Source organism: Choloepus didactylus, chromosome 12 (genome assembly GCF_015220235.1).
Source record: "Choloepus didactylus isolate mChoDid1 chromosome 12, mChoDid1.pri, whole genome shotgun sequence".
NCBI classification, from domain to species: domain Eukaryota; kingdom Metazoa; phylum Chordata; class Mammalia; order Pilosa; family Megalonychidae; genus Choloepus; species Choloepus didactylus.
Window position 1 is genome coordinate 89,533,187 of NC_051318.1, and position 27,711 is coordinate 89,560,897.

At 41.5% G+C, this 27,711-nt stretch overlaps 1 protein-coding gene across 3 annotated transcripts in view; it reads right to left on the reverse strand.

The window, feature by feature from the left end:
* Window positions 1-27,711, reverse strand: part of ENOX1 (ecto-NOX disulfide-thiol exchanger 1) — a 314,387-nt gene that overhangs the window by 19,592 nt on the left and 267,084 nt on the right. For all 3 annotated transcript variants that reach the window (XM_037799840.1, XM_037799841.1, XM_037799842.1), the window contains one exon: window positions 1,761-1,863. In XM_037799840.1, coding sequence (XP_037655768.1) covers window positions 1,761-1,863 — 103 coding nt within the window. The remainder of the gene's footprint in view (window positions 1-1,760; window positions 1,864-27,711) is intronic.

The window sequence follows — 27,711 nt, forward strand, 5'->3', positions numbered from 1 at the left end:
TTTAAATGCAACCTTCTTAGCTACTCTCATTAACCTACAGCATGTAAAGCATATAATTTTTTAAATTGTGAAGTAGCAGATTGAAACACTATACAAATACATCATCTATATAAACGTATATAATTGAATAACTATAAGGAGGTGCTGTAGGTGAACTATGTTCTCCAAGTCAAACATAAAAGGGGATGCAATCTGTATTGAGAGGTAGGAAATAAAATACAGAAAGAAGAGAGCCTTTCCTGCTTTTTTAACCTTCAAGTGGTCTGTATTATTTAGACTTAAACAAAGAGGGAAAGTTTACTGCAGATGGTTATATGCTTTGTTCATCCACTGAAAGCATCATTGGTTGAAATCACACCTTTGTCATACTGAGTGGAAGGAAAACAGTTGTCGGTGTTTGGCAGGTTTTCCAATAGAAGAATAATCCAGTTACCAGCTACATATGGGTTCATTTTGGGTTCCTGGAACTGATAGCAGATCAGCATGTCTTATGAGACCTGTGCATGGCATGTTATTACAGCTGTATATCATCAAAGAGAAAAAAAAATAATTGGTTTTCCTTGGAGTATCTCTAAGTCGATGTCATATTCAATAACTCTGTTGCTGAAAAATCTATATATGATGGATGAAGTTTGGACTATCTTTTGAATTTAATTCCTTCTGTGGCAGCTTCTGAAGGCCCTGGTGGACCTGTCATTTTGAGGTGAGCACACGCAGTACTTAGAATGAGCAACCAGGTGCCATTCCTGCCAGATAACTAACTACGGAAAAATAATTTGTCTTACTTGTACAATGGTACAAGGGCCTCATTCTTCACTCTTAATCATGCTATGGAGGAGCTAGTGTTAACTTGGAGCCCCACACTGGGGTCAGTGCCAAGGCACGGCTGGAAGCAATGCTGTGCATCACAGATTGAGGAGAGGGGCTCCCCTTTTCTTTGGATTTGGGGGCTTCTGAGAAAGCCTTAAATAAACAGACTTCTAAGGTGGGGTCCCAGGCCTGTTACCAGTACAATCTCATCAAGAACTCTTGCTTGTGAGGATAAGTCCTACTTTTGGATCCACTGATGATGATTTTAAAAAGAGAAGATTCAGAGCTTTGTCTTTGATCCAGACAAAGGAAAGGGCAACCCCAGTATCTTTTTGGGAGGGAACTGAATGTTTTTAGGTGAATAGCAAATTCCTCCCCTCTTCTCTCCCCTTTCTCAGTAGCTAGCTTGTTTTATTTACCTTGGATGAATGGATCCAAACGTGTGGATCATGGGGGCAGCCGTGATTAGATTGTCCTGAATTAGACTAGCCCCAGTAGCCTAGCTGCCCTTCATAATCAGCCTTGAAGGGCCGGCCGTGGGGCTCAGCTCAGTGGTTGGCTTCTGCTAAAAGACTTAGAAGTTAATCTCAGGGTTCAGAGCTGCTCTTGGCTTGGTTTGGGACTGCTGGACTGCACCCATCCCGGCCTCAGGTTGGAAGCATGTGTCCAGGTTTTAAAATTCGGATTTTAGCATGAGCTAAAATTAATCAGTCTTCTTGAACTCAATTTTATGTCAGACAACAAATTAGTGTATGGTTAAAGAAGAACAAAACCCCTGGTAGTTTGCATGCCACTGATTTGAAATGTACATAATATAATCTTAAAACCAATTACACCTCTGATTTGCTTTTCAAATTAACAAGTTGGAGGTGAATTACTTAAATATTTTTATAGTGAATTACCTGAGGATTATTTAAGAGAACAGATGAGGAGAACAGAATTTTACTTACCTATTAGCAGAGCTTCTTTCTCTGATTTTAAGCCTTGGCTTCTTTTCTCAATATTGTTCTCACGGTCTTGGTTGACCAATGCAACTGTCAACACATTAATTTCCTACAAGGTTAAAAAACAAAAACCATATATGTGCTTATGTATATTCTGTGCATTTCAATAAAACCCGCCAGGTCTCTTAAAAGCTGTAAAAGAGGCCATGATTTCCGTTTATAACTCAGGACCAACTCTTTTAAATAATTGATGTATTTGCCCAACAGCAGAATAATAATTCTAAAACTTGGATTCCTAGCTACTCCTCCCAGCAAACCAAGTAACTCTCTGCACAAGTGGCAAATTTGGCACATCTTAAATTTTTGTCCATGTTTTGATTAAACTCTGTTAGCTATATTTAACTATAGCTGGTGCTACTTTAACATGTTTTATTTCAAATATAAATGGAGAATTCTCCAGAAAAGCATTCAGCAGACTGATTTATAATAACACTACCATAGTAATTTGAGTGAGTTTGTGGGGAAACAGGCCTATTGGGCAGGTGAGAAAGAATCGTTGTTAGGAGTGTTTAAGTTGAGTGGGCATGGATTTTTAGACACAACTGCAAAAGGCAGATAAAGCAAAGGTTGGGAAATTCTTTTCTTAAGAAACTAAAAATGCACACTTGTACAACAAGCCAATAACACATGGAACACTGAGGCTGGATGATTTTTAGTTCTTTCTATGGACTTTGAAATTTAAAAACAGAGACAAACCTTAACTCATAACCTCCCAGACTTGATATTGGGACTAAAATTGGAAAGTGATTTTAGTAGAAAGTCAAATTTAATGATCAGAGAACTGTATATATAAGACAGCAGAATCATTAGGGTAGTTAGGTCTTGTTGGAAGGCAGTTGTTCATTGAAAGACAGGTGTGAAAGAAGAACTAATAAGCAAAGAGTTAAAAGAGTAAGCAAAGAGTTAAGGATACTGTTTCCTTTAGATGGGGCTGGGGGGAAGGATCTTTTGGGAGGACACAGAATAAGCACAGAAGGCAAATACAAAGGAGAACTTAGAAAGCCTGGACAAATGGTTTGTCACATTGCCATGGCTGACTCTGGTTATAAGACAGATACTTAGCCAGTTAATGTGAATTAGCAAAACTGGCCAGATATAATTGTTGGGACCACGTTGAGCACATAAGGAGCACAAACCCCATCTAAAGGCATTCAAACAAAAATAATAAACTCAGCACATGCCAATCAAAATTGACCTGGGAGCTAAAGTTGACGTATGGGACTACTACTTTGTAAATTAGGGATAATAGAAATTGCCAGGAAAAAAAGGCTCTTCAGAGAAATTGCAGTTGGTAATATTTGGTGTGCATTTTGGAAGCTCCCCAAAGGTCAGATTTATCAGCTGAAGACAGAGTGATCAGAACCAAGTGAGGGGTGAAGGTGGGTTCGGTAAAGAATGACAGTGATGTGATAATAGAGCAGAGGGGGGATGCTGGTTGATGAGACATCAACTGCGTCCTGAGGTTGATGGCAAGGATGTGCTCAGGAACAAGGATCAGAATTGGTTGAGGGAATGGACTGTGGCAAGGCTGGAGCTGGCTGGATGTAAAAGTCATTAGAGATAAAGGTGATTTTACACTTCACAAAATGAATCTTAGGAAGCTGTCACGATGGAAACGCAATGAAGAGCTACAGAAGACAACAAACTCAAAGGCTGGTGTAGAGAGGATTAGCATGTTTCGTAGAAAGGAATTGCAAGGAAGGGAATATGGTGTTTTCTGATCAGGCTGTTTCAGTTAGAGGAGAGAAGGGCTGTGTGTACATCTCATCTCTGTCAGTGGGTCAAGGAGCCTGCTGAGCTCTGGTAGGTCCCACACAGACACAGCGCTGGACTTCCATGCCTGGGAGGGCAGGAGGGTTCAGGCAGTGGCTCCGTAAAGTTCTCCCAACAGAGGCTTAGTATGAAAGAAGATGGGAGAACAGTAACTGGGAAGATGAGTGCATCATTTAAGAAAATACAAATAAGGAACCCAAGCGCTGAGTGGATACACTTTCTCCAAGATAGGGTGATCTGTCCACAGCCTGGATGATAACTAGGGCCAAATGAAGCTGCTTAGAGGAGTTAGCAGACAACAGGCCCAAATGAGTTACTAAGACTGAGTAAGGTCTTGGGGCCATATCACAGGTAAGGGTGGCAGGGTTAGTAAGGGAAATGGACCTGAGAGGGCAGGCAGCACTTAAGGATCCTGCAGGGAATGGAAATAGCCAAAATATACCGAGACCACTCAAGGGTGCTGCCAGGCATGTGTCCCCATGTCCACAGCTGGATCAGCAAAGAAAGGGGGACTCTGAGTAGAGCCCCAGTAGATGCTACTAAATCAACAAATGTCCATGAGAACCAGATCTGCTCTGCCCACATCTGTTGCTCTGATGATGTTTTAGGGTTGGGCAAACAGGGATGGAAAGATAACTAAGACCATCTTTCTGTGGAAATATTTCCTGAATTGAGTATTGTAGCCTGCGCCCTGCTAAGCACAAATGGTGTGTAATCACACGGTTGTCACAGTGACTCTCGAGTAGGACATACCTGTCTGCAAGCCTCCCACAACAATCCAGCAGTCCCTGGCCTGACAGACACCCAAGGCTTGGAAAAACTTCCACCTCTGGGTATTTCTGTCCAGGGTGGAGACAGAGCTGCTCTTCTGACTTTTCCAGGAGAGAGAGGAGGAACTAAGCTGGGAAGTGTCATAGAACCTAATGTAGCAGATCGGTCTAGCTCTAAGGAGTGCTTGCATATTGTCATGAACGGACCTCAAGTATCTCCCAAAGGGGAAATATTATTTCCATTGTAGTCCAAGGAGTGTCCAAGCATACAGATCCTAGAGACTGGGGTCTATAATGTCATTTAGTCAAGTTACTACCAACTAAGCTCCCTGGAGCCTAAACCTACCTGCCTTGGGCATGATACAAGCTCAGGCTCTTGTTAACAATTTCAGAGAGTTAATGAGATGGGTGAACTCTCATATAATACAGTTGTTTCCAAAGACAAATAAAATTTAAAGTTAATATCGATGTGTTTTAAAGGTTAGAAGACAGGATGGTGATTTTGTATGCTGTGCTTTAATCTTTTCCCACTATAAAAAAAGGGAGTGGAGTGTTTTAATGACCCATGAATCATGGGTTCCTTAGAAAAGTAAGGTTAATTTGATTGATTTGGCTGTATCAGTTGTCCAACTGAAAAAGAGAGTAGTCTGCAAGTTTTGGATAGTCTCCGTGTTTTTGCTTGGTGCCTGTAAATCTAAATTACCATCCAATGTTTGTCAAAAGAGCTCCATCCTCATGACTGGTTAGGGTGAAAGGAATACAGATATGGACCTCAATAATTCCCCAAGCCAAGCCCTTGTTGCATTCAAGCTATACCTGTTTTTACTTTCATCCACCTAATAAATGTTTATGATACATATGAATATTATGTGTCTACTATATGCCAAGGAATTATAAATTTTTAGGGATACAAGGTTCAAAGTGGCAAGGAGCATGCATTTATCCAGAGGCCAGCAAGTGATTTGTATAAAAGGTCTGCAAGAAAGCTTAAAGGAAATGTCAGATGATGAAGGTGGAAAAGTAAGTAGACCATGATAAAGAGTTAGAAGTTGGATTTTATATGGAAAGCTTAATTAGTGAAGTGTATTCAGTAGAGAGACTACATGAACGAATCTGCACTGGAGAACATTGGTTTGGAGGCAGGTAAAACTGAAGGCAGGTCTAGCAGTAGAGGCTACTGCAGCGGTCTTGGTTTATTATCTTTTGATGATGAGGGTCAAAACCAAGGCAATGGTGTACAGAGCACAAGTTTAAGAGGTACTTAAGAGGTGGAACTGAAAAAAATCTGGTGACTGGTGTATAAGGAAAATGTTGAGGATGAGTAGGTGCTTTGGTGAATGGGAAAAAAGGGAAAGAAGCAACTATGGGAGAAGATGATGAGTTCAGTTTTAGAAATGTTGAACTTAAAGTACCTACGATATCATCTTGTCACAGTATGTGGGAGGAAATAGGATGTACAGGGCTTGAACTTAAACGCAAGGCCCCTGTCAGCTCTTTACATGAGCCATTTCACAGGTTTGTGTTTGAAGCAAGCAACCTTGAAATCTTCTGCAGGTACAAGGAGAGGGCTTGCTTACTGCTTGCTATATAAAAGGTGGACCCCACCCCCACCCCGTAATGCAACCCACTGCACATGCAGCTTGCATTTGGACCCCTCTGTGTGGTCCCTTGTGGGAAGCAATGCAAACACTGTGCTCCTGCTGTTTGCTATGAGTCCTTTGTCTCTGACCCTGGACTCGTATGTCACCTGCAGCGTTCAAGAAATAGTAACAGGCTAACATATTAGCTTGCAAGTAGAGGAAAATCATATTCCAGATTCTTACAAGTTCCACCCCTGAAAATCCACCAATTCCTGAGTCCTGAAAACCTGATATAATGTCAGCAGTCTCCTCCTGTCCTCCACTCAGAGAGTACCTCTCATCTACCACAGTTCTCATCTACAGTAAGTACGCAATGAAAATTCATTTTTGTGCTCTTCATTTCAAGTATTGAGTGACTATCCTTTGGAAATTATGGGGTTCTACCAATGTTTTGAGGACTTCTTTGGCAGCATTTCAGGGAACTCTCAGAGTGGCAGGCACATTTACTGGGTCCCTTTTGTCCTGATTTGCTGCCATTTATACCAGTCTTAAAAACAATTAGATCCCTGGCTGTTTTTATTAAAATCTTGTTGTTAAATTTATTTCAGCTTAGAATTTGTAACCACATAGATGTTTTCAGAAGGTAATTAAGGTAATTAGAACTTCTGGTTTCCAGGTACATCATTTGGTAAATATTTTTTTTGTTATTAATAAGCATTCTCCAGCTGCTTGCTTTGCTTTTGGTCTTTATTATCTTATAGAAAAAATTCTTATCTCATGTGTTTTGGTTTTCTTCTGGATTGCATTGTTTCTAATGAATATATATGAGAGTGCTCCATGGAAAATACATGGAGGCAGAGGCCTGTTAAGTCTCTAACCCAATTCCAGCTCGCTCTGAGGACTAACAGTTGGAGGTTTGATAGACTGGTGACCAATTCGTACGAAGGTAAAATGGTTAAACTTTGCCTTGGGTTCCCTTTAAAACCTCTATAAAGGTAATCCCTACCTTGTCAATTTGTGAAAAAAGGTCATTTTGTTTGGTCTGAATTTCACGGTCAGTGGCGGTTGAGTCATTGATCACGTATGGCCCCTTGTTAGCTTCTGTCTGCTTGAGAAACTCAAGCAACTATATATGAGCACACAGTTTTGACCAGTCATGGTAGCACTTTCATTTTTATGGGTTTGTTTATGTCAAAGTTGAAAACTCCTCCTGACAAAAACCTGGTTCTTATTTAATGTTGCACTGTAATTCTTGCACTTACCTTGGTAAATGGAAAAAAAAAAATAACTTAGAAATAAACTTGGCCATTTTGGGGGACATTTTGGAATATTAGAATAGATTAACACTTAAGAAGAGGAGCGCTAGAAAAACAAGTGAGAAATAGCAAAACAATCAGATTTTCTAATTGATAGGCCAAAGCCTCAAAACAAATTTCAAATAAAAATTCAGTCTCTCTTAAAGACTCTCCAATCTTCTGAATCCTACCTCTTTTGTAATTCTCTCTTTCTACACAATTTTATCTGCAGAACCCGCTTTAAACTCCTTCTAGGCTTTCTCCTGACCTCCCAAATGAGTTACACAAGGTTTTCCCTTATTCAGGAAAAGAACAGTCACATTTAAAACTGCTAGAGCAGAAGGCATTTAACCCCGACTTGAAGCTGAATTAAGACCTATAATTAAGGATTTCCCTAAACCTTAGAAAGATACGCAGAACGTTTCTGAAGAATTTCTGATTTTCTTAGACACGTATGTCCTCAACTGTCAGATATACACTAATTCACTCAATTGTTAGTCCTTCTCAAATTAATAATGTGGCTAAAAGCATCAAGGTAGCAAAAAGGGGATTTAAGCAATCCAGCTGTGTAAGAGTTTTACAAATTGCCTTGAGAAGGCAAGAAAAAGAGGAAGTGTAATAATAAGCTACTTTCCAAGACTTGCCCTTAAAGGCACAATTGACAAAGATGCAAAATTGAAAACAAAGTAAAGCAAAAAAGCAGACTTTGGGAAACTTTTAAACAGTATTCTTGGGGAGACCCAACAGTTAACTTAAAGGAGACCTCTTTTCATAAATGGGCATAGACCTGAATTAAGAGACTTAGAAAAAAATAAATAGGAACAGGAAATTGTCAATTGAGAAAATAGCCCATATGTGGCTGGCCATTTTCAGAGAGCCTTAAGAAGTAAACAAGTCAGAAATATAAACAAAACAAAACAAAACAAAAGAAAACTTGTGGTTCTTTAGATAAAACCAAATGTCTTCTGTCCTCTTTAATTGAAAGATGTGTAAGAGCACCTGTAGATGCCATAAACAGAGGTCACTGGGAGAATTAACACCCCATACTGGCTAAGAAAAGAAGGACCACTACCCAAAATGTATCCAACCATGCAGCTCTGAGAGAGACACACATTAGCCCCCAGATTCTTGCCTCTTGAGTTCCAAGAGGAATTATAAACAAAACAACTCTCTTGGTGATACAGATTTTATTATATCTACCATTAATACCATCAATATTGAACATCAGGTCCTTTCAAGAAAATTTTTTAAGTATTTGACAAAATAAAAAGGAAGGTAACTTAACTGGTTTGAAATACAAAAGAAAGAAAAGAAAGAATAATTATGTCTTACAGTAAAAAAAAAAAAGGCTGTTTGCCAAAATATGAAAAAAAAAAATAGAAAAACACACACTTGAAGGTATTCAATACACTGTAGAAAACCTGAGAAGAAAGGAACTATATTCCTCTGGGTTCACTAGAATCATTTCAAATAGTGTTGAGGAGGGTAGATTTTAACAATCTTAAGTTCCTTTCCCAGTTCCAGCATGTAGCTTATTTTAAGACTTTATCAGAAGAGTTCTCCTTTCTTCTCTGTGACACAACTACAATTTAACAGGTCAGATCTACTTTGCAAATAAAACTCCCATATAAAATGTACTATAAAAGGATTACTTTTAGAAATCCTTTAAAATTCTCTTGCACATGGTTAAATTATAGCTGATCTGGATATTATCTACAGCTATTGTTGATTAATAACCAAAAAAACCCAAAACCTTAGCTATCACCTTAGAATTTCTAAAGGCAAAACACTCCATACATCTAGGCAAAATTATTGAAGCAGAGCCCACACAAGTTTAAGTTGATTCTTTCTAAATTATGATAAGCCTACTAAAAAACATGGCACACCTCAAAGACCCACTGCCTTTTATAGTCTATTCCTGGATCCAATAGCTAAGGCCTATCCTTCCTGCTTCAGAGCAATTGCAAACTCAAGTAAATTAAGATCTTCAGCTCCCTTACTAGTATCACAATTAAATTTGATGTTACCACATGCACCACAATCCACATTGCTAACAAAACACCCAACACTTTTCTGCTATCATTAATTAATTAGAAATATGGTTATTTTCTCTTTATATTTGCTACCATTGATGAAACACTCTCAATCCAGCAACTCTGTTATCCTTACACAGTGAAAGAGAACTTCATACTTGTGTTTTTGTAGTTCAGGAGATACTGACACCCACAAGAGATCCCTTGGCTGTTCCAGCACCAAATTCTGACTTAATATTATTGTTTTACTTAGTGGTTTTTATCTTAAAAGATGAAAAGACATAATATCAGTCTAGATATACAATAGCTTCTTATAAAATCCATTTCTTCACCGGAAGTCAAATTGACTCAAGTGGCCAAATTTGTGGACCTCTCTAGGGCATGTCAAATTGCTAAAAATGAAAGGGTAAATATATACAGTGATAGCTGACATGCTTTTTGAAATAATTATTACTTGATGTCCCCATACTGCCTAATAAATTGCTGTCTTAAAGGTAGAGGCCCACAGTCAAGAAGATACTAAAGAAACTAGGGAAAACACTAGAAGATCATCATGTTTAAAGGTCTACAGAGTCTAATGTCTTTACGCAAGAAGTGCCTACAGAACAGAAAGACAAATTCATAGAGAAGTTCAGGGATTCCCTTATAGATGCACAAAATTTGGATCCAATTCCTAAAAAAAGAGTGGCAGGGGGTTGATGATCAGGTTGTAAGATCCGTTAGGATAAGTCCGGCAAGGCCAGGATAGCTGTCTGGTAGCACATGATGAGACCTCAAATGGATACTTGCTAAAACCCTCCATGAGACCAGCCCAACACAGAAGGGACAAACTGACCATGATATAAATACTTAGGAAGAACATTTTCAAGGCAATTAAAGGACATATCCAGTTTATGCTTCCTCTCTAACTCTGGAAAAAATTAAGGTAGGTCATAGACTGGAACCATGCCCTAAAGGATTCTTGATTTATTTGCCGCATGGGTTAAAGAATTACTTTGTTAAAAAACTTTAACAGTCACAGAGGCTAAAAAATCAATTAGATTTCATATTCCATACCTAGGACGTTTCAACTCATCTACTTAGTAATTAGGGAATACATTTTACTGGGATATTGAATCATAAATTACGTAAGGCTTTAACCTTTGCTTAAGAACTTTGCTGTCCATTTTACTTCCTCTCCCCAGAATCTCTGGAAAATGGAAGGGATCCAATCAAAATGGGGAAGTGTCATCATAAGAAACATTAAAATGATGCTCTCCAGAGAACCTCCAGAAGTAGGCTGGCCATGAAGTTGTCTGGTAACCCAAATCCTTGGAACAAGCTCCTTCCTAACATCATCAGAGTAGGTTCTCTTAAGTGCCCAAATTTACTCATTGTCCTTCTTTGTACATTTTGTTGATATACTTCCTATTTAGAGTTTAAGACTATGCACTTCTGACATAGCCATTATTTTCTTGTACTAAAAATTATAAGTTGCTTAATGTCTAAGCTTTATTAGGGACCACCCCTACCCCATTTCTATAGTTCAGTTCTCCCAGTTACTGTTAGCATAACCCATTTTAAAGACTTACTAAATATATTCTGTAGGGATATTAGTTAGACCAGGACACACATATGAATTCCAAACACCCTCAATGGACTGTATCTTCTTACCAAGAGTCCAAAGGGATAAAACCTTTCTTGGAAAAATAAAAAAAAAGTAACTGGCAGATCCAACTCCTGAGTTCCATAGGAACAGGGCAAGTGGAGGTAGTCATCAAAAATGTGTCCAAAAAGGGACTGACTGCCTAGAACAAAGACTCAGTGGATGGCAAGGATGTGGCAGCAACCACAGCTTACATAACAAGGGACATGAGGTGGGAGAGACTTGAGCTTTGGATTTTGTTTTATGTTCTCAGTGAAGGAGGCTGGGGTGAGCAGGAGGCCTGGGAGAAGCCTCATTTGGTAAGAAGGATGCTATATTTTGTCAGGAAGTAAATGAATGATGGTTATGGATCAATACAAAATGCAACTGAGCAAGGGACATGGAGTTACAAATGCTTCTGCGCGATAACTTTATTTTGTGAGGTAGAATGCAAAGCCATTCACTGAGACTAAAGAGGCTTGAAGAAACAAGTGGGGGGGGGGTCTTAGAAGTTCTGGAGAAATAAGTGGTAAGCAACTGAGGAAAAACAAAGGAAGACTGCCAAAGAGCGTGCTCCCACAGCCCAGCCAACAGAAGATGCAACAGCAAAGAACAAGTCTAATAGGAATAAGAGTGGGGAAGATAGAAGAAGTGCCTGAGATTGGCGAGGGGGGTGAGGGACGTTTAAATTCAAAATTTCAGAGCTAGAACAGTTTGTGGGATAAGATTGTCCATGATGTAGCCATGGGGTTTGGAAACTGAAGAGGAGAGGAGGTGAAAGTCACGAAAAGGCGAGAAGGTTACAGGACAATTGATTGGTTTCCATAGGAACTGTGGTTTCAAGGAAACAACAGAAGGATCTAAAATGATTAGAACTGTTATCCTTTGATCACATTAAAGTCCTTTACCCTGAAAGATGCAACAAGCTCTGAAGAATGATGTGTCTATGGATGTTCTGGAAAAGACGTTCCAGATGCATGGAGATTGCAAGTTGGAAGTAGATAATTATAGATGGGGGTGGGAGGTGGAGGTTACTGAGGGCCAAGTGATAATGGTATACAAAGCGTACAGCAGGAAGGAAACATCAGGTTGGCGATCAAGAGCTTCCTCACAGTGAGATTGATTAGATCATGATACAGTCTTCCTAGGGAAGTGGGGAGGACACCATTCACTCGAGAGAGTACAAAGCACAGCAGACTACAAAGTGCACAATGGATAACAACTCTGCCCTGGGGGGAGAATGAATGAGATTATTTAATAAATCTTTTCTCTGTCTACCTTGTTACTCCAGTTTCTGTGATACTTAGAAGGAATCATTAAAGGGCTGTGTGCCGGTTTGAGTGTATTGTGTCCCCCAAATGCCATTATCTTTGTAGTTTTGTGGGGCAGACGTTTGGGTGCTGGTTAGATTTGCTTGGAATGTGCCCCATCCAGCTGTGGGTAATGATTTTAATGAGATGTTCCCATGGAGGCATGGCCCCGCCCATTCAGGGTGGGCCTTGATCAGTGGAGCTATATAAATGAGCTGACTCAGAGAGAGGGAACGGAGTGCAGCTGGGAGTGATGTTTTGAAGAGGAGCAAGCTTGCTAGAGAGGAACTTCCTGGGAGAAAGCCATTTTGAGGCCAGAGCTTTGGAGCAGACGCCAGCTGCCTTCCTAGCTAGCAGAGGTTTTCCGGATGCCATTGACCATCCTCCGGTGAAGGTACCCGATTGCTGAGGTGTTACCGTGGATGCTTTGTGGCCTTAAGACTGTAACTGTGTAGCGAAATAAACCCCCATTTTATAAAAGCCTATCCACCTCTGGTATTTTGCATTCTGCAGCATTAGCAAACTAGAACAGGCTGGAAAACAGATACCATGGACTTTTAAAAAACTTCTTAAAGAATAAGTTACTTGAAGGCAGAAATTTCCCCTCTAAGAGACCTTATTAATTACTTTAAGAAATAATCAGAAATGACGTGACCTTATTATCCACTTAGAAAGCTCTTTTCAATAATTTACCGAGCTAATTGTGGTTTGTTGTTTTGTATTCTGTTCTCCCACAACTCTTGAAGACTAACAATGTGGCTTCCCCAGTTTATAAAATCCTTTTAATATTCCTTTGGCCTCCCTAGCTTTAATGTTTTCCTTCAACTACAGTTTCTTAAACACATAACATAGGGTACACCCACTGTGTCTACTGCCTCATCACCTGAAATTTCAGCTTTCTCATTAACTGCCCCATGAAAATGCCTTCTGGAAGGTTTTCAGTGACTTACTTGCCAAATGGTATTTTCTCAGTTATTTGACATCTTTGCTCGGCCCCTGTTAAACCATCTGCTTCACTCACTTATGTTTGTTTTTTTTCTCCTAAGTTTTTGTTTAGTCTGCACTGTTTTTTCCTTTTCCTGGCCCTCCCAGAGTACATGGAGAAGGTTATGCCCTTTCTCTTCTTATACTCTAACTTTGGAACTTACCAAAGTTTAGTCCCCATGTTTCCTTTTTTATTCCCTTTTATCAGAGTTCTTTCATTCTCATGGGTTCAACCACCACCAACTTAACTCTTTAAGCTTCTGTTCCACCTTATCATCAGTGGACTCCTAGGCTTGCCTGCTTCAATTTGACCCAATTCAAATTCAAAATGGTGGAAGAGACTCTGCATGCTTGGGTTATCTCCCACCAACAACTGGTTGACCTTGGGCAAGTTACTCAACATTTTCAAGCCTCAGATCACTTGCCTAAAATTGAAGGTGCTAGGGTCACACATCTTTGAATAAAGCTCCACGGAGCCCCATCAACTCTTTAGATGTGACATGGAAGTTCCAAGGGGATCTCTGAAATTCCCACTCATCCATTGTTTTTATCTGTTTCATAATACTGGGCTTCCACCTTCATCTAAAGAAAATTTTGTACGTGCATTGTTTTATTGTACACAAAACTGAGCATACCACAATTATTATAAGAGCAAACAACAAACATGCTGAGCATTTTCAGGCCATTTTGAATGGAACCCTGTACATGTACATAAATAAATAACAAATACTGCTTTTTTTTTTTTTTTTTGTTAACTTGAAATACAGTATGGCAGTATGGCGAAGGGTACCCCCCCCCCCCAAAAAAAAAAAAAAGTCCAAATCCAGGTACTTTCTGATATGGTTCATTTAAACATCTACAAGTCTATGTCTGAAACTCAATGCATCTTTCCTGTCAGACTGTATCCTCTTCTAACTTTTCTCTTTTATTAGTAGCACCATCAGTCTTCCACTTGCAGGGACTTGAAATCTCTGTGTTATCTTTGATTCATTCTGTTTCTATCCCTTAAGTGCCTTTAAGACCTCTATAAAATCCAAATTTTATCAAGTCTCTGTGACATGCCACTTACGTCCCTTCCTACCTGTCCATTTCCACTGCCAGGGCTTTAGTGTCAGATCTCCTAGTTTCATACTCAGGGCACTGAAAGAACCTCCCACTCTGTCTCTGCCTCTTCCATAACGATGGCATCAGATCAGTTTTCTAAATGTCACTTTCATCCTGTCCATCTCTGCTTTAAAATTTCAGATGATTTCTTACAGCCCACAGGAAAAAGTCAGATGTTGCTGCCAGGCATTTCATGTCCGATCCTAACAAAACAGCTTCTCTCCTTTGTATGCCATGTTCAGGTATGTTCTTAGAAAGCCCTTTCTGCCCTTCTCTCACCATATTATGTATGTTTAATGTATGGCACAAGTCCTGTATATCCCAGACGCCTCTATTCCAGTCAATTTGCATGGATTTCCTTTTCTGGACACATTTCCCAGGCCACTTATGAGGCAGCTGAGCAGTGAAAAAAGTTGATAAAACCACCTTTTATCTGTGTTTGTTTCCTCAACAAAAACCAGGGACCCCTTTAGGGAGGTCAGCAAGAAAGAGAGGTGTGTGGCTGAGTGGCACCTGGGTCCTAAATCTGTCACCATTATTTATGGACTGGAGAACTTCAAGCAGGGCATCTCTTTAAGCCTGAACTTTCCCCTGTGTAAACCATGAATATATCCTTTGTCTCTCTCCCAAGTGTTGCTGTGAGGATCAACATATGTGAGAAGGCGCTTTTGGAAACTAAGCTTCTAGGAATATATTGTGGTGTTATTATCATCGTCGGTATTCATTTTTATTATTCACAGGACTCAGTGGATACAGAACAGGTGTTTAGAACATACTTGGGGAACTGAATCTGTGCAAGAATTTAGTATAGGACCTTAACTGCAATCATATAAAAATATGCATGCAAAAATGTTAGCTGTTGTTGTGTTTGAACAGTTTCCTATTTTCTATATTTTCTGTGGCAATGTTGTCATACTGTTATCCTTATAATTTAAAAAGGAATAATACAAAAAAAAACTGCAACACAACAGTGACATATGGGTGTCATTTTGAAGAGCTCTATGTAAACACAGCTAGTAGCAGGACACTTCATTAAATGATGTACTGAGTACCCTGCCGTCCTCCAGACACCCTAAATAGGGGGCCACAACGATGTGACTTCCCCTATGGCCCTCCAAGGGTTGGCACCTCTACGAGCTACCAGTGACAGGTAAACAGGACAACTGACAAGATCTACATTGTGGGGTCACATGTCACTGCCACTCTGCCCTCACCACCTGACAAGACTCTAATGCCTTCTCTGCCCTCCTTGTGTCATCATCTCATTTTGCTGTTTCTTTCTAGGCCCTAATTTTTTTTTCCTTGCAATTTTATTGAGATATAGTCACATACCACATAATCATCTAAAGTGTACAATCAACTGTTCACAGTACCATAATATAGTTATGCATTCATCACCCCAATCTATCTCTGAACATTTTCCTTACATCAGAAAGAATCAGAATCAGAATAAAAAGTACAAGTAAAAAAGAACACCCAAATTATCCAGCCCCCCATCCCATCCTATTATTCATTTGCTTTTTGTCCCCATTTTTCTACTCATCTGTACATACACTGGATAAAGGGAGTGTGAGCCACAAGGTTTTCACAATCACACTGTCACACCACGTAAGCTACATAGTTATATACTCATCTTCAAGAATCAAGGCTACTGGGTTGCAGTTCAACAGTTTCAGGTATTTCCTTCTAGCTATTTGAATACACTAAAAACTAAAAAGGGATATCTATGTAATGCATAAGAAGAACCTGCAGAATGACCTCTCGACTCCGTTTGAAATCCCTCAGCCTCTGAAACTGTGGTTCACTTCTCTTCAGAAAGGATTTCTCAATCCCATGATGCTGGGTCCAGGCTCATCCCTGCTAGGCTCTAATCGTAAACATCCTACCTCATGAATTCAGCGGCCCTGTAGACTACAGCCACAATGCCAATCAGCTACTTTCTTATCCCCCACTCACATTCTCTCAAAGTACCAAAACAAACCATCAAATGATGTTCCAGTCACAGGTAGCCTTCTGAGATTCCTCATGAGATTAGAACTTTGGTTGGGGGAAGATGGAGAATGCAAACACTCCTCAAACTTTCCTTTATGATCCAGCGACTAGCACAGAGCAGGTGCCCACTGGCCAATAAAGCAAGGAGTGCCCCACAAGCAATGGCTGGGGCCGTGGGGAAAGGATGGATTTCAACACACAAGACTTTGGTTCTAACAGACTCTGACTTCTGTGTGCCCTTGTTTCGTTGTTTTCTATTTGTAAGAAGATAAATTTGAAGCAGATGATCTCAACAGTGTCTTCCTACTCCAAAATTCTCTGCCTTCTCTGGGCCCTTTGCCCTGTCTTGGAGTTTTCCCGCAGATAAAGGAGTCTGCTTGGTATAGACAAATGTCCTCATACTGGATTTCTGGTTCCAACATGCATTAGAGAGAAAGGGGGAAGCAGAGGGAGAAAAACAGTAAAAAAAGCAAATGGATGAGAAACGGAATAATGAGAATGAATGGCTGAGTAAGCTTCGTAATTTCTAATGGTTCAAGGGAACGTAAGGAAGCCTCAATCCCCCAAGAGCAAGGGTGACCTCAGGAGTTCTTGCTAATCTAATCAGCTGCTGAAACTTGGCACTGCTGGCGCTGAGGGTTGTGGGCTCCCACCCACCACTGCCCCTTTTCCGGCAGCCTTAGATATTCAGGGTCTGCATAAGGAGGTCTCAGAGGCCCACTGGGCTGCAGCTTTAGAGAAACTATTTGAAAGCAGACATGCGGGGCTCGGCTAAGGTGCAGTGATTCGTCATGAAGTGCCCACATTTTACATGCTGAGATGTTCTACCTCATTGGTGTTCAATTGCTGGACCTGGAGCACATGCGCTATGTCCTTAGACATCTCTTAAGAAACGAGTTTTTGAAGAAGATTTCAAATTGTAAAGATTTAAATGAGTGAGAGCTGCTTTAAAGAAAGGCAAGTGGAAAACTCAGTGTAGTTTAGGTGCTGGAGATATCCAGATACAGCATTTCTCCTTCTGGCCTTCTTTTTAGGCCATCTTTGGTTATTACACTGATTTAACACACACACACACACATGGTGCTTACTATATGGAGGTGCTTTTGTAAGTGCTTTACAGATATTAACTCATTTAATCCTCCTAATGTCCCTGTGAAGTCAGTCCTAGGACATTCCCATTTTACAGATGAGGAAAATGAGGCACAGGGAGGAGAATGACTTGCCCAAGATTGTAGAACTAGGAAGAAGTGATGCGGGATTTGAACCAACGCTGTCTCACTCCAGAGTCTCACCCACCGTGCATGGTTGCCTCTCTGGAAGGCCCTCCTGGCACCTATTACCATCCTTGTCAACTGAAAAATGCCTGTGGAATGAATGTGGGGTGACTGTGGACCCTGGGACCGAATCCCACTCTCAGGGCTGCCTGGAGTCCCGGCTCAGTTGGGATCCAGTAAGGTTTCCAGGTGGACCTGATGCACAGTGGTTCTTACACAGTCATGAAAGCCAGATGGGAGGCAGGCAGCCACCCAGGAGCCTGACCCAGGGGCAGCACTAGCAGGGAGGGTGCCTGGCTGCCTGCTGCTTAGGTGGTAACGATCTCCCTTGGACAAGCATGACTGGGATCCACAGTCGGTGCAACAGGGAAGGGTTTTGGAAACCAGTGAGGATGTTGCGGTGAATCCACTCTCCTGCTTTGGAAGAGGAGGACATGTGGATAGAGGAAAGCAGGGGTCAAAACAGCATTCGAAAAAGACCAAGGGTGGGCCATGTGCAGGATGGGCTGGGCTAGGGAAGGGGCTCAGCGGGACCCATATGAAGCTCCAGTCTCCCCACAAAGAGGTGGTAACAAAGAAGAACGACTGTGGTGATGGGGACAAGAAGGAAAAAAGCTGACGGGGAACCACTATGAAGGAAGAATGGCCAGATTCCATGTGTGAATCAGAGGAAAGAGAAGAGTTAAAAAAAACTTGGAACAAGTCAAGCCCGGACAGCTAGCGGGACAGTGATGCTAGAATCAGAGATGGCAAAGAACCAAAAGTAAGGGCTTCTGAGAAGACTCCTATTTCAGAAAGACTGGATTTGAGGTCTTGGGAATATGGGGGAACAGACTCAGGAGAGTATTTGGGTTGGAAGTGTTCCCTTCCTAGCCCACCTCCCAAATCTCTCCCTCTTTCTTAGTGGTCCCAGTGCACTCCTGTTGTTCAGCCGAAGTATCCACAATGCTCCCCCAAAAGTGTCCTGTTTGGACTTTAAACTATGCGGGCATGCTACCTGTCAACACTTCTCTACACAGCTTCAGTGTCCTCTGTATGAGCTCAGCACGCTGTACACGGGAGGTGGGCAACTGCTAATTTTTGAAATAATGAATAGTAGACTCAAGGCAATGTTTATTGCATTGAGTTGAATGGATCTGTTACTACATATGGGTGGAAAAATTTCATGGGTGAGACTGGCAATTGTAAGATGTGGCTGGTACCCTGGGCCTGGAGTGATTTACAAGAAGCCTGTGGGAGTACGTAGAGAATATAGCGAAAAAATCAATTTGGTTGCTTGGGTATATGACAGCATTTCAGTCTCTAAGTGCATTTGTGCTAGCATCATTTTAAAGTAAATTGATTTCTTTGCAGTCTTAGACTGAAGAAAGTAGAGAGTTAATTTTATAGTTTGTATCTTTATTAATATTTTAAATTTTCAAAAGGGTCAAATATTTAAATATTAACTTTTATTTTTTCTGGAGACCAAAATATTAGCCTTTCCCCTTTTACATTTCTCTACTTCACTTTAATTCTTAATAATAACTTTTATTGGTTTTCTTATTAAAAAAATACATATATCCAATGTAGGAAATTTACAAAATGAGGTAAGCAAAAGAAAGTTAAAATTATCTGAGATTATACTACCCAGATATGGGCTCTTTAGCATTCATGTATTTACATATTTTATATAACCTTCTTCACAAATCTATATACCTAATATACATATGTGTATTTTATATATACACACACACACACACACACATATGTATGATTGCTCTTTAGTGCCTCTTTGAACAATAGGATTATGCCACATACACTTTTAATAAAAGAGCAGAGACTTTGGTAGGAAAGGGTAATGTCAATTTCTTAAATGTTTCCCATTAAGTACTAAGAGCATTGCACTGCCTGCACCACAATTTAATCATGTCCATCACTGCTCAGGCCTTGCTTACACTGTGATCTCAAGCTGGCAGTTAAATGATTTTCTTTTGGCATATTTCTGTGATAGCCTTTAGAGTAAATAAAAATTATCTGAAAAAGAGAAAAAATTCCTTTGTATTCCCATAACTCCGTTTATTATTTAAACTCTAGATTGTAGTGTTTTATTTTTAGTTTTGTCACATGCCACTGTAGACTTTACCAAGTGAAAAATACACTGTGTTTCTCTTCAGTATGTAACAAAATTGCAACTCATATTTATACAGGTCCATACCCCTTCTCGCCTGAAAACAGTACTGACATGAAAAATCTCCTCTACCAATAAAAAATAAAAATGGAGCAGCAAACACAAGAAACTGAAGTGAAATACTTTTAAATGTATCTGTGTGCATCCAAAATTAGTCTGTTTGATTTATCTTGTATGATACTGACTCTATTGCTGGTAAAGATTAATTGTATTATGGTGTTCTTGGCATGTTATTTTCCCAGTCCATTTCTCAGTATGACATTTCTTATTTTTCTCGGTTACACAGCACCCACTATCATAATTTTCACCTGCTGAGTTTACGTCACTAATGATAATATAAACCTTTAGGGTTTCTTTGACCTTTATAGTGGTAAATTAGGTCAGGAGAACAGGATACAGACTGGTAAATGGGAAAGAGGGACATTTGATTATTATTAAAGTAAAATCAAATTTCACAGGGTTTGCCTGGCATAATTAGTCAGCCCACTCCTCCCCTCCCCCACCCCGCCCCATGAAAATCCACTTCCCGCTCTGCAATGCCTTCCGGCACCATCCCTAGAAGCCAGTGCTCTGGACTGCTGATACATGTGCATGGTGGATGCTGAGTTTGAAGTCCTCTGAAAAAAAAAAAATAACATGAATGATGGTGACGTTGGGGATGGTGATAACACTAATAGTTAGTCCTGACTGAGTGCTTACTAGGTGCCAGATACTGGGACTGTTATCCTCCCCACTTTACAGATGAAAAAACTGAGGCACAAATAAGGTAAGTGGATTCCTTAAGTTCACACAGAGGCAAAGCAGAGGAGCCAAGACTGGCAACCTAAGAGGTTAGACCCCAGAGCCTACATCCTGCTACTACTTTCTCTACCACCTTCTGCATGAGTCCCACATTGGGGAATCACAGCTCTTCCACTCTCTTCAAGGCCCTAATCCCATCAAAGCCCTCTTCTTGATTGAGAGGTCTGAAGCCAGTCTCCCACGATTTACCTTTTCAGGTACAGGATGTCTCAACGGGCTGTGTCAGCCTCGAGGGCAGTGGCTGCGCGGAGGTCCATGTAAGGCCCTGTGGAGAGTACCACACCTGCTATGCAGCCGTGGACTTGGATGGAGATGGGGAGGGACGGCTCGTTGTGGGTCCACCCATCATTTGTGTAGTCTCCAAATCCACGTTGATTTCTTATGGGCCAAAGTCTGGCAATTACTAACTGAAGGTGTTCTTTTGTTTTTGGGTGGAAAAGCAACAAAGTTCAACATTTGGACTAAACAAAGAATCTGAACACTTCAGTTCAGTTTAATTTGATTGAGCTTTATCGATCCCCACTGCTCTTCCGTTCATCAAATATTTATTGAGCATCTACTATATGACAAGCTTTGTGCTAGAAATAAGGTTCAAAGACGCATAGTAGCAGTTTCTGTTCTCAATGAACTAAAGGATCTAGAGGAAGGACAGCCATGTAAAATATGTTAAAATCCAGTGTGACATATGCTATGACAAGGGAAGGCCCTGGGTGCCGTGGAAACCTGGAGCAGCTCCCACCACGGCATGGGGTGGAGAGCAGGTTATGCTACTCAAGGAAGGGTCCACAGACCCTCAGCATCAGCATCATCCGGAACTTAATAAAAATGAAAAATTTTAATAGAATTTATACTGAATCAGAAACTCTAAGGTGGGGCCTGGCAGCCTGTGTTTTAATAAGCTCTCCATGTTGTCCACTGTTGCTCACTACAGTCTGAGAAGTATTGACTTCAAGACTATTAAGACTCGCAGGCATGTGATCATTAGACAAGTAAACATATACCTAATTGAAACTCTGTAAAATAGGAAGGTTGGATAAGGGGATCCCTAACACCTCAGTTCTAACTTCAGTAGTCTACAAGGCTTCTGCACACATCTTGATGTTAACTAGAAAGAAATGTGTTTATCTTCAAGATCATCCACAGATAACACACAGAAGGAAGCATTTGCATCTTGCAACCAACCAGGCTAAACAGATTCACAGAGCTGTTTGAGGCTGTTGGAATTTCTGGTAATCAATATCAACCATCAATCAATAAGTATTAGAAATGCACTTCAAGTATACCTCACAGACACAGGCTTATTAGTGTTAGGTCTTATAGGGGAAACATACAAATTCCCTGACCCTAAGGAACTTAGGCCTGAGTTGGGGAGATAAATCTATCATAATTGGGTTGTTCAAAATGTTTGGAAGGATGATATATACAATGGGAACTGGGGAAGATGGTATTGATTTGGGCTGGGTTGCTTAGGGAAAGTCCCCAAGACATGGGAATTGAGCTGAGCTTGAACACACGGGTGGGATTTGCACTGCAGGCACAAAGGATATCCTGCCAGATGGACGGAAGATGAACCATCAATAAAACTCTCTAATTCTTTAGGATTTTTAGGAATGGTGCACCTTGCTGAATGAGAGCTGTTAATGAGAGCTACACACTCAGTATACCAGGCCAACAGCTACCCTGTTCTTATCAAAAGGACTAACTTGAATATTTCTATAGAAAGTGGCCAGGAGCAATACATAAGCTTGAAGTTGTGAGACATACATGGTATGTTTGTGTGTGTATGTATGTGTGTGTGTGTGTACTAAGTAAGGCAGGGTATTGGGGTTTTGCATAGTTTGCACTTGCAGACCTTTTTTGTACTTCAAGTCATCTTTCTCCAAGTTGGTATGGAAAAAATTGCCTGTGCAAATTAGATTCTGAATGTCTCATAAACACAAGCAGCTCATCAGCATACACTGAACAGTCTGGAAATTGTCCAGAGAAAGCCACTCTGTAATCTAATGGGCAAACTGACATCATAAAAAAGACGGTGAAAGCTGCATATCACAGCCACAAATCTCCCCTACAAGGGCAATTTTTTTTTCTCAAAAAAATTTAAAAGAACAGAAATCTGAAAAAAAAAAAAAATGATTAAGTGATCCAAGGCTGCTGGAGTATTTTTCTGGGAAAACAGCAGAATTTTCGGAGAACAGCGAGGGGCTGCTTACATCTCCCCATGACTCCTAGTATGCTTACAAGCAGGGTGTGCCAAGAGAGGGGGACAGGCAAAGACCCCTCTGCCTCTGACATCTGCACAGCTAAGATCTGCAGCCTCATTTTTTTTCCCCCAAGAAAAACAACAACAAAAAATTAAAATACAACATCTCCTTTAGACAACCGTTTTCATTCAAGTTCAACTTTTGTCCTGCCTGAATTAGGAACTCTCAGAGGGTCTTTAAAGTGAGATGCAATTTGCTGAAGTTCTGAAATTTTGCAATACTCCAAGTTAGCTTTAAAGCCACAAGTGTGAGGTTTGCAGCCTCCTTGGAGGTTTGAGTGACAGGACGTTACAGGCCGCATGCAGGCCGCACGCAGGCCGGCCGCCCGGGCAAGCAGCTTGGCTGGGGGTTCCTCTGGGCCCAAGGGCAGGCCAGGAAGGAGAGTGGGTGCCACTGTGGCCATGAACTCACAGCCAGGGACGATCCCCCAAATATCAGGCCCAGAGAGGGCAGGGAGGAAATGAGAGAGAGAAGCCTCCAGCAGAGAGGGGAAGAATCTGAGGCTGGCAGGATTAGGACCAACTTTGGTTGTGGGTAGTTTCAACACATTTATCTCCAGGTCCATCCTTAGTAGCTTCCCCCCACCAGGAAGCCCAGTCATATTTTGATGCCTGAGCTTCCAGCTTTCATTGCCAGCGTCTTATTTTTGGGTAAACTTTTCGGTGAGTATATCCGTGTTGATCACAAACACATCTTTCGTGAAGGCAGGTCATGTGTGATGGACGCCACCTGCCAGGGCTGACTTAGAAGCATGGGCTGGCGGGCAGCAGAGAGGGAGGAAATTTAGGAAAACTCTCCCTGTCGCTGTCATTCCCACCCTTCTCTCTCTTTCTTCTTCTTCACATCTTTCCACCCACTTTTCTTCTTTGTGATCTTCCTATGTATTTCCTCAAAGAAATGCCACAGTCCAGTGAGTTACGGAGCAATAGGAGGGATGAGGTCTGCAAATGAAAGGAGGGTGTAGAAATAGAGAACCGAGGCGCTTTGCAGCACGGCAGAGCTAGAGAGAGCTGGGGGCGGGGGTGAGGGGGAGGAAGTATGCAGCAGGGAATCCAGCGGGAAGACAGGTGTCACAGCTCCTGATGTGACTGATGCGGTCACCCCTTTCCTTCTCAGCCTCTGATGTGGTTAGCAGACACGAAGGGGTGTGCGAATCACCAAGGACATTTCATATTCTTAGCCATAAAAGACAAAAATCTAGGAAGTGCATAAAACAGAGAGGAGATGTTCACTTATTGGTGATTCCTTGTTATACAGACAGCTAATCCTGTTGCTTGCTCAGCAGGAGCTGGAGCCGCTTGGGTGAAGGAGGCACCCACTACCCCCTGCTTGTCTTTGTGAGGCGAGACTGCAGACTTCTGCTTCTGCCTTCCTTTGGGGTTGCTGGCCCTTTCCACAATATCTGCTGAACTTCCTGTGCATTCATGGTCGGGATTGGTAACTTTGGTAGATCCAACATACATGCATATAAATATACATAAATACTCTTACGTTAAGAGTAGCTGAGCCGTATCTCACGTGAGGAGGGATGCTGGGGTTGAGCACGTTACGTTTGACTAACGATATCGCATGCATTCAGGTTCATCTCTGTATGTTTGTATCTCTGGTTGACTAAATCATAATAGGGTTTGTAGCCTGCATGTGTTTTTTTGGCTATAATTAAAAATGAAAGCTTAACTTCTTATTCTGGGCTGGATCTCAGTCTGTTCTTTTAATTGCTCACTCTTCTCATCCTCACCCATCCTCCGGGAGGAGGGACAAGCTCATTGGGATGGGGACCACTGAGTTCCATTAGCCTTGGTCTGAGGACCACACAGAGAGCAGGTTCTGCAATTCCTGGACCACAAGGATGACTCTGGCTTGTAGTTCACAGCTGAAGACCGAAGACCCCAAATAACTCGTCTAAGCTCTGTTCTACTCATTTATTTTATGAAGTATATTCAATTTTGTCTTTGTCTTCGAATGCACATATTCTAGAGAGCTATTTTCTTCTCCTGGTGAGGAACTCAGAATCCTCTAGTTATTGTTATTGACTGTTTATTTTCTCAATTATCATGTGGTAGCCGAGATTTCATCTTTTTAAAGAATCAGTGGCTCTCCCTCTAGCTCCCAATCCCAATCAAGTGCAAAGTCTCCCCATTTTACAAGTGCTTAAATGGTGAATGAATCAACCATTATGTTCTTAAAGAACATTCATTGCATACCTCCATAATAGGAAAAACAGATAATACTTTAAAGTCTCACAGCAGGGACTGATTCAATAGAGTACATCAGCAGCATGAAATATTAGGCAGCCATTAAAAATCATACTAAAAAGCCCTACTTAATGACACAGGGAAATGCTCATGCTTTATAAGGAAAAATGTAGGCTGTAAAACTGCCCATAAGATATGCTGCAGGCTGGGCTAGATCACAAACTGAGGGCCTCTGTATCGGCTGAGGGCAGCGTGAGATTGTGAGCCCTGAGAAGAAAGGCCATCAGAGAAAGATCCAGAGGGAGCCAGAAGAACTGTGATGTCTTTGGTACAACACTATAGATATAGAAAAGATGAAGGCAATACAAAGAAGCGGGAACACTACTTTCTGAGTAGTGAGAGTGCAGATGGTTATTTTTTTCTTTGCGTTTTTCTTATTTTCCAAAATGTCTAGAATAAGAAAATGGCATTTTTAACATGAGTATTTATGTATATTTATATGCATGTATATTGGATCTACCAAAGTTACCAATCTTACATTCCAAACAATTGCCTTTGCTGTTACACAGGGTAGGATTATCACATTTAGCTTTTTGGGGGAAGTATATTCATTCAGTCTCCAAAATTGATAACTTTCGTTCAGATCTTGATTTTAGCTACACAGGTATCCACATCCACATAAGACCGTTTTTCACACAGAGATGAATTTATGTTTCCTCTGCCTGTTTTTCTCTAATCTGACCTGGGGGTGGGGGGTGGGGGGAGGTATTTCTCTTCTCTAAACCCAACCCTTCAGTTCTATTAAATGTGTACTAATCCTGTTACATGCTGCAAATTCCACTAATGGCCAACTCTTGTCCTTACAAAAAGGGCAAACTCCAGCTGCAAGCTCCAGCTATGGAAACACGCAGTCTCTTAGCAGTGAGGCCCTTGGTAAAGAGACGTCCCTTGAGAGTTCACTGAAAACAAGGGCACTAAGAGCACTCAATGGGGAGCCAGCTCCTGACTATTTTTGACAGTAGTCACCAAATCCCTCCTTGGACTTCTGAACATGCTGGAGTTGGGGTATAGGTAACAGAGTCTCTTCCAGCCATTGACCCTTTCCGAGGGTGCTGGGTGGGGATGCATGGGGGATGGTTCAGATGGAAGCATGAGTCTCACAGCCAACTGTAGGGGGTGTGGTTAATTCACAGGGGAAAAAGAGGTAAACCAGCTAGAAGAAAGCAGAGCATGGGGCAGAGGGTCAGGAAAGAATCAAGTACAGGAGAAGAGTATTAATGTTACAGGAGCTGTAGCCCGAGGGCAATGTAGGTTCTGGGTGTGGATATTTAATACGCATGAGCATTAAATTCAAGGGGTAAGAAATGGTGGTCTCATGAGAAGTCCACCTCCTTCAGGATGGATCTCAGGCCACTGCAGAAGGGGATGGATCTTCACTGAAGGAAAGGTCAAGCAGCTACTTGTTTCACGGTTGAACACTTCAGGGTCTTAAAGCCCTCCATGTACCCACACGTGGTGCCCTACTCCCTCCAGACTCCCCTTCCCATGGGGCCAATTCTTCCAGTCAAGGTCCTGTCTATGCAAATAAATTACCTGATGCCCTTTATTTCCCACTGTAATACTGACCTGAAGGTGGAGAGTGTGTCCTGATGGAATGAAGCAAAGGACAAGCAAGTTTGGAAAAGGACAGGTCACCACAGGGAGCTTAGTGCTGTGTGGGACAGGATGAGGTCTACATTCTCACCGATGCATCTCCGGAACCTGGCACAGTGGCCAACACAAGGACTGCTAATACTACCTAACACTCACTGATCACGTCAACGGCACCAAGCAATGCTCACAAACACCCTCTCAATGGGTGCACTTATTCCCCTTGTCTTAGAGGTGAAGAAAATGCAGGCACTGGGTTTTAGTACATTGCTTGGGGTCGTCTTGTCGGGAGGTGCTGGGCTGGGGTTGGAACCAGCCCGTCTGGCTCCGGGCTCTGTTCTTAACCACTACACGCTGCTGCTTCCCTCAATAAGTATTTGTTGATTTACTGGATAAAAATAGGCAGAGCAGACTGAGCTAGATCACAAACTGAGGGCCTTTGTATTGGGCGAGGCAGCGTGAGATTATGAGCCCTGAGAAGAAAGGCCATCAGAGAAAGATCCAGAGGGAGCCAGAAGACCTGTGATGTCTTTGGTACAACACTAGTTTCTGCAAAGCTCAGTTCCCCCCTACATAGGTGCTAATTTTCCCTGTGACTGAGCTGCTGGGATGGGGTAGGGGAGTTGCAAATTCTGACGTTGAGGAGACCCTTACCGTCTTGTCTATTCCTCTTCCAGTTCACGACTGAGGGCCCCCGAGACCAGGCAGCAAAGTTGTCATGCGAGGCAAGGAAAGAGCCTTGGTTTTGTTTTCCGTCTCAGAACATGGTCTCACTTCCCTGTGGGATTTTTCTTTTCCTTTCTTGCTGTCTTTAGTACGTTAGCATGTATGCTTATCTCTCATACTTACCTTCCAAAAGATGGAAAGCCTCATTCTGAAACTGGCAGAGGCTTAGCCCTTGCTGAGGGAGTTGGCCATTAGTGGAATTTGCAGCATGTAACAGGATTAGCACACATTTAATTAAACTAAAGGGTCGGGTTTAGAGAAGAGAAATACTTCCCTCCACCCCCACCCCCAGGTCAGATTAGAGAAAAACAGGCAGAGGAAACATAAATTCACCTCTGTGTGAAAATGGTCTTATGTG